The sequence below is a fragment of the Anarrhichthys ocellatus genome, unplaced genomic scaffold (genome assembly GCF_004355925.1).
Source record: "Anarrhichthys ocellatus isolate YVR2014 unplaced genomic scaffold, GSC_Weel_1.0 scaffold25, whole genome shotgun sequence".
In the NCBI taxonomy this organism is placed as follows: domain Eukaryota; kingdom Metazoa; phylum Chordata; class Actinopteri; order Perciformes; family Anarhichadidae; genus Anarrhichthys; species Anarrhichthys ocellatus.
In genome coordinates this window covers 6,341,532-6,349,623 of record NW_022280055.1, presented here as the reverse complement: position 1 = coordinate 6,349,623, position 8,092 = coordinate 6,341,532, and the positions used below count along the sequence as shown (strand labels likewise).

The following is an 8,092-nucleotide window of genomic DNA, read 5'->3' as shown; positions in this document are numbered from 1 at the left end:
TAAATATGATCGCATACTATCCATATATATATATATCTAATATTTCTTTTACAATAGTTTCATTTAGAGTACATTTTAAAATGCTGTGAAAAAAAGAGGACATAAGTGAGCGCTGTCTTGGACTAATGTACACAAGTTTTACACAATACACCCATCAAGGTAGGATAAACCCCGTCAACTGCAAAAAACCTATAAGCATCCGAAGTGAAAGCTGTAGTCTGGGATTTTATTTGAATTACATTTTTTTTTGCATAGGAGTTGTTTGACAGTAACTTGTCTCCCACCAGGAACCTCGCGCTCAATAATACTCGTGACACCTCGCTTGCGCGCAGAGAGGAATTGACGACAGAGTGTCTTCCCCGCTGCTACTCAGTTTGACTTTCAAATACTCACACTAAGGGGAGGAGAAAACCTTTGAATAGCTGCTGGTTTTGATCCCCCGTCACATAGGAGCGAGCAGACCGCGTCCTCCTGGATCTGCCTACAACTAACACAACAGACGCTGAGAAGAGCTCCCTGACGAAATGTTTTATGTCTCCATCATTTTACCGAAAAATTGGCTTTAAAGCTGCACTCATCGATTTTTTTTTTATTGACAATTGATCAAATCACCGATGTCAAAGGGGTCGCTAATAGTGAGGAATCCGCACAAAGCATCTACTGAGCTTCTTTAGCCTCGTTTAGTTCATTGTTTTGGTTTTCAAGCCCCGCAAAACTCTGCTGTCATCCAGCAGCAGGAAGTTGTTTTCAGTGAAAAAAACTAGCTGTCAAGTCAACCCACCAATCTCACTCTCAACTCAAATACCGCCGCTTGGCCGGTGCCCACTTGGCATCTGATAGCGATGCACCGAGCCACCCGGCTTTCAACTAAATATAAATATCCTTATGAGACGGTCAGAGCAACTGACATAGTATCAAGACAGAGAGTGTGTGGGAAGGGTGGTGGTTAGAGGAGTCAAACAAACACGGGACTTTCACCCAGGAGACCGCTGTCCATGTCCTGTGTGAAACCAAGACAAAGTTGACTTATTATACCTTACTTTTGTTACGGTACTGTCATTCTTAACTAATGCCAGTTACGCAACAAACGTATTGATTTACAACATAAAGCCCAATCTTTTCCTAATCCCAATTGCGTCAGTAGACCTAAAACCTAAGCAAACCTACGTTGAAAGTTTATTTTGAAAAGACACATTGCATGTAACAAGTAGAAACTGACACGCCGTCCCAGACACGTCCAAACTGACGCTAGAGGGGACCCTAGAGCGTCGTAGTTTGAAGCGTAGAGCCACTGACCAAATGTAGGTGTTTGACGAGTTGAGAGGGAGAAACTAGCTAGAGAGCCAGATATATATATTGAGGAGTTGGAGACCAAAGCAGAGCTAAAAGGAGAGTGAATATTAGACAGAAATATGACTCCATGTCTAATAGTTGTAAAAACACGTCCTTATTTGCTAATACATGGGCCATATCAACTTTATAGAAAGCTGAACTTCTGGGTTCTGTTCATAAGAAAACTTCAGACAAATTTTTGTAATAATGCAAATTACTAATAATGCAGCTGTGTTATACTGAGGAGTCACTGAAGAGATTTAGAGACACAAGCAGGAGGCTACTTTCAGCACCAGGGAGACATGACTGGAATTCTGGACACAATAATAATATTATCAGTTTTATACTACAACACCCATGTCTTCCATGTTCTAGTGAACTTGTATAAATGCAGTGTTACAAAGGACAAAGGTCCAGTTCTCTTTTCAGCCACAAGGTGTCAGTGCTTCCTTATCCTGTACTGGAGCAAAGCAGTTAGAGTTACAGTCGAGTCAATGGGTGTGTTCTTTAATACAATCTGCACGATGGCCGGTCACGTGACCGAGCAGGGCCAGTGAGGATGGAGCAAGTTTTGGGGAAACAAAAAAGGATAGAAGAGGGGTTAAAAAAAAAAAAAACAGCCTCACTTTGAGTTTTGTGGGGAGCGTCGTCTGTTATATTTTCAGTATACAGATCCTTTACCTAAATAAGAATATAACAGTACAAAGGTACTCTTTACGAGTAACTTTCAGCTACATTTACTCAAGGTATTAAAGGTAAAAGTGCTGTAATGAAGATTATTTTGCTTTTTGAAGTGCAGCTCATTTGAACTACTTTATATGCTGTCGGCAGTTCAATCTAACAGCACAAAAGCCTCAATCTTTAAAATACAATTCTGGCTATTTCTATGTCCTAAAAACTGTTAGGGCATGAAGAGTATTTTTGAACTGCTTGTTATTTGAAATGTACATGTTAAATGAACTGACTGCAGCGGCCTCTGCACTAGAATAATCAAATAAAACTTGATTATTTGAAAAAATAAATGGGTTATTCTAAATCAACTCGTTGAGGAGATATTTGCGGGGAAAAATATATCATAATTTAATAATGTTTTAATGAAAACATACAATTTTAGTTTTTTAAGTAACTAGGAATTCAATCTCTAAGATAAATAAAGTGGAGTAGCGGTAAATAACATGAAATGGAGAAACTCAAGTAAAGCACCTGTACCATCAAAATTGTACCGGCCAACAGCCTTTTAGCTTAGCACAAACATTGGAAACCTGGAAACTGCTAGCCTGGCTCCCTCTGTGTCTAGTACTTATGCTAAGCTGAGCTAACCGGCTGTAGCTTCATGTTTCAGCGCACAGACATGGAGAATAAGCGTATTTCCCAAAACGTCAAGCTATTCCTTTAAGTGCAGTACTTAAGTAAGTGTGCTTCATTGCATTTCACCACTGCTTTTCTTTAAAAGGGGGCTATACACGACATTCAGAGCATGTCTGTGATTGAGAGTCTGAGCCGGGATTGCCTCCACACAGCTCTCAAAATGGAGACAGCTGAACCGGGCTGCTAACAGTGATAACTGTGCTAACAGCGCTGGCAGTGCTAACAAGGGTAACAGTGCAGTCAGAAATCATAGTGTTTAGCCGTGGGGGAACCACAGTGGGGGGGGGGGGGGGGGGGGCTACGCTTCTGCGACAAAGCCATCCCGCTAGCGCTAATATTCAGAGCATGTCTATGGGCCAGGTCCTGCCTTTACATAGCTAATAGTAATAGACATTACATCATTACTGTTGCTCCCGCCTCCTTGGCATGTATCACAGAACGCACCAATCGCCTGTGAGCTCCAGTCTCGACCAAATTGTCTGCCCAATGCTCGGCCGGAGGGTCGGAGTGGAAGAGGATGAAACTCATCGACACATTTGTTCCAGCTCTTTGCCAGTCGGTTCAGCGGTCAGTATACTAATACCAAGGATAGACGCCATGCATAAAAAAACATACTGTACACACACACACTCACACACTCAAAGGGCAACAATGATAACATTAAAACCTTTAAGAAAACAATCTGACATCAGGCAGTAACAGTCTCAAGAAGCATATAAGTAGGAGGAGGGCCTACTGTTAGCTGCCCTGTACGTTTATTAAATGCGCACGTTTGTGTTCAGAAACCTTGAAAGTGAGGAGGGTCCACGGTAAGATGGTTGTCAGAGCAAAGTGTCTACCGGCAGCTCCAGAACAAGAAAGATAGTCCGGAGCTGATGGCCACAAACGAGAAGAGTCCAACCTCCTTAAAAAGAAAAGGCTGCTGTCGTCAGAGGAAAGGAAGACCGGCCCGTCATATCTTGTCTAGGTAGCGGAGTGAATCAGAATATGCAGAACTGAGAGCTGTAAAAAAACCTTTTTTCTCACTTTCCCAAATCTAGATCAAGAGAGGTCTAACTATAGAAACCCTACAATAAGAAGATTAAGTTAAATTGCGCATTTATTATTTCCCTGCAATTGCATCAGCTAAAGTACTGATTTTTTGTTTGTTTTTCTGTGTAGAAACATGTGACCGTGTTTTTCCTTCAAAAGGACCGGGTTAGCTCAAACTCTTCTTTTGATAATCCGAGGTAAATATTACACTAGCGATGACGGTAAAGGGCTCTTCCTCCTGTGTTTCACGTGTAACAATATTTACAATGACATCTATAAAGGTAAACGAAGCAAATACGGGAGGAAAAAAAAAATCAAATAGAAAAAAAGTGCTATATAATGTACATATATGAACACAGCTGCAATTCTTCCTGGTGAGGAACGGTGTGTTTGTAAGTGCCATGGTTCTGAGTCTGTGTGAGAGCGGCGCCTTCACATCTATCTTACATTATATCCACTGGCCCGACGAGACGGAACTTCTCTTTAGATTGTTTCGGTTCCTTATGTCTGCTTTGCCTTCATGTTGCAGTGCCGTTGAAGGCCGTCGGGGAAAGAGGTCAAAGGTGAGGGAGGTCTGAAAGTTGGAATGATGTAATGCACGGAGGAAGGTCTGACCCGGTACGGCAGGAACCGGGGGAGGGGGCGTTGACATCTGCTGAGGTTGATGAAAGGCTGGAGGAGGAGCTGACTCCTCTGCTGGTTCAGGAGTGACGGGGATTCTCAGTAACGGTGGGTCTGGTGGGAGTACTGGGAGCTCTGCGTTGACGATGACGAGTATCCCATGGTGCCCTGGGGCTGAGTGGAACCTTGGACGCTGCTTTGGTAACCGTGGCGGGAGCCAGAGTGCTGACGAAAAAACAGAGGGGAGAAAACAGGACAGTGAGCATCTCAAACGATGCAACCAACAGTATGCTATGTGTATGCTAAGGGGCATAATTTGTCATGTTAGGGTCTATTGTTTTTCCAACAGATTTTAGATTAAACCATCCACAATGCTTTCATGCCACACTGAAGGAAATAAAAAATATGTTTATAATGAATTACAAACGTCAAAGAGTGTTACCAACCTTTTTCTTTCTTTTACCAGAGAACAAAGTAAATAAGAGTAAAGCCGGACATCTGAAATCAGTTGAGTCACAGGACGACAGGAAGCCGGGACCTCAGCTGAACTCAATACATGTCTACACTACCCAGCCCTGGTCACAGTGTGCTACGCTGCATCTATTCAGGAGAATGATTGGAGAGTGATGTGTGTCGAGGGGGGGAGGGGGCTTAGCCTGTGGTACAAGGGATCAATGAGTGGGAAAGAAGTAGGACGGCGACAGTGACGGTGCAGTGAGACAGCTAAAGAACCTCCTGGTGTGTCGGCAGCCCGCTCCACCGGTTTATTTATACGTGTGCTGAGGCCTGAGCAGCTGTCTCACATGCAGCCTCAGCCGCTGCTATATACACAAACATGTATATATATACACACACCTCCATCTGTGATATACATACTTCCGCCTGATAGCGACGCCCTCATGTGGCCTCACCAACGCAGCACACTTATAGGGCCGGGCAGTGACCTCTATCCCACTTGTGCTCTGCTCAGTTACACTCATTGACACATGCTCTCTCTCCCCCGTCACTGCCCTCATTTCATCGCACCCTCTCCCTCACTGTTCTATCTTTGGCTCTTAGATTTCTCAGAGTACGGAACAGAGGCTAGCGGCCGGGCACCACAGCGATACGCCTACAGCTGTCAGCAGGACAATGTGGAATGTGCGGTTCTTATCAGCGAGCTGTTGTTGTCTGGTGTATCTATATCTTCCTCGCAGCTGCCCAACACACACACACACACACTGTAGAATACACTGCTGCCATTCCTTAACATCCGCATACATCCGAAGAAATCTTCCCCATCTGTCACATTGGCAGGTGACAGACAGCCAAGGAAAGGAAAAATGAGCATCTATAACCTCACTCAGCTATATTGTCATCGGTTAATCAATGATTTTTCTGATGAATCTGAAATCAAAGGTCAGAAAATGCCAAGCACAATTTCCCAGAATCCAAGGTGACGTCTTTCAAATTGCTACGTTTGGGAAACTGGAGACTATTACAAGACGTAAATCATTGATATTCAAAGTTGGTGTTCGCTAATCAATATCGCTCACCTACATATTTCACACAAACCATTGTACAAGCAATCACACATGGACATATCCTCACCCCAGTGACAACCTTAATAAAAATCACTAACCTGGTACTCCGACTGTAGCAAACCAGTGCCTGAGGAGGCCACAGAGGGCCCGATCCGAGGTTTCTTGTTGGGGGGCCCCTGGTCCTGGCCGTGTTGTAAACCCCCGGCGGCAGCGGCGGCCCCCGTCGCTCCGGCGGTGCCGTTGGTTTGGGCCAAGTTCTGCTGGGAGGGGGCCTGCTGGGTTGCCGTCTGCTGCTGGTTCTGGGCCTGAGTCTGACCCGTTGTCTGCTGGTGCTGCTGGGTCTGGTTCTGGGAACGGACACACAGGGAAACCGATAAAAAGCGTAGCAAAAGTGATTCAAAGTCTGGCTGATTAGGAAAACCCAAAAAATGAAGCATGTCTGAAATCAGTTTATTCCCTTGCTTGTAATAGTCTTGTTGTTCTACTGTCTGCTCGCTCCAGTTTTATCTGTCAGCTTTTTGTTCCTGCTTTGCCACTGAGATGACTGAAATGCAATCTAACTTATTCTTATCAACACATCACTATCTAACTATAAAGCAAGGACTCTCTGTCTGTCTGCGTGCGTGTCCTTTGCATATCTCGATAGCCGCTCATCCGTTCTACTTCACACTTGGCAGGTGTATTACTGGGGACATAAAGGAGTGCAGTGTCGAATTTGGTGGAATTTGGAAAGGCTATACCTTCGATAATAAAAAAAATGTAATAAACAAGCAGATTTTGCAGTCCGGCTGATTGACTGCAGCTCACTTTGGCTGCTGGATGTCGGGTATAGCACGCTAACGCTACATGAAGTCTGGATAACCAAACTTTTCTTCACTTCCCAGAAGTCAGCGGATGACCTACGGGGAACAGTGCTACTCGGCCGCTGCGTACTAACTCATAACTTTACTGCGTAATAGTAACATAATCACAGTGAAGAGAAACTTCTGAACACAAGGAATGACTTTCCAACTGATAAGACAAAAAAGAAACCCTCAGTAACTCGGTTCAAAACCACCTGCTTGCGTGTTTAAACAAAAAGTGATGGTTCCCATAATCAGTTTATGTGCGTGTTGGTGATAGTCATGGAGGCCTACCGTCTATTACACAAATGTTTTTACGTTCTTAAAAGAAGCCAGCTGACGGGGTCACGCTGCAGGATTTGTTGCCCGGAGACGTTTATTTAGGAATCTGCCCTTTAAGCTTTCCATGTGATTGAACCATAAGAGGACAACAGACTCTCGCTCCGACTGCCTAAAACACAATTTATTTGATTTGCCTCATCTAGTGAACTATTTCTACTACCATGGTCTTTATTGGAAAAATGACTCACGGTCCAAAATAAGATGGTAGATTTTGGATTACGATAAAAGAACCCATTTAGGAGGAGGAATTTTTGAATCATTGAAGGGATAATGCAGATGTTTTGGAGTGGGGTTGTATGAGGTACTTATCCATAGTCAATGTAGATGATGGTGTGCCCCTAGTTTGGAGAAACAGACAAGAGTACCACCACAGGAGCAACGGGAGCAGCAGTAAAGCGTATTTTAGACCCCTAAGAGAAAGGCCCACCTAAAAATGTATTTAATTTATATCAGTTTAAGTGTACGAATATTTTTACCGGTTTACCATGCCAAAGTTCTCAACAGTGAACTGTAGCCGTTGTATCCGTCCATGCTCCCAAAAACCAGACTCGGTTAGTTAAACTAACCAAAGTCACACAATAACACTCCCGTGTTCTGTAAGGTAAATTTACAGGTCTGGTGGCTTTGGCAGCAGCATAGATAAAGGCTTCAGTTTCCGGTCGGAAACGTTAACTAACGATCTAACGGCCTAAATATTCTAAATATAGTGTGCACTGGTATTGACGAGATGCACTTATAACTTCTGGTGACTAGTAGTTCTCTTGAATACCTATTTTGAATACACTTATTGTAAGTCGCTTTGGATAAAAGCGTCTGCTAAATGACTGTAATGTCATGTAATGTAATGTTTTGGCTCTAAATCTTTTCAATATGTGATGGAACATTTGGAACAGTGAGCAACTCCCGTCTGAATGTTTGTGTTGTTTTTAGCAATGTGTTGTATTCTATTAGCTTATCATGTCATGTCTGCTCGTCAGATGTTTGTAACTAAAAGTAACTGTAGCAACCAATACAGAGGCACTTATCTTCTGC

The 8,092-nt window shown here is 43.5% G+C and overlaps 1 protein-coding gene across 2 annotated transcripts in view; it reads right to left on the bottom strand.

The window, feature by feature from the left end:
• Positions 1-190: 190 nt before the first annotated feature.
• cdk19 (cyclin dependent kinase 19) overlaps positions 191-8,092 on the bottom strand; it is a 45,054-nt gene continuing 37,152 nt past the window's right edge. For both annotated transcript variants that reach the window (XM_031861460.1, XM_031861461.1), the window contains exons 12-13: positions 5,975-6,223; positions 191-4,578 (exon numbers count right to left, since the gene is read on the bottom strand). In XM_031861460.1, coding sequence (XP_031717320.1) covers positions 4,453-4,578; positions 5,975-6,223 — 375 coding nt within the window. In that variant the 3' untranslated portion in view covers positions 191-4,452. The remainder of the gene's footprint in view (positions 4,579-5,974; positions 6,224-8,092) is intronic.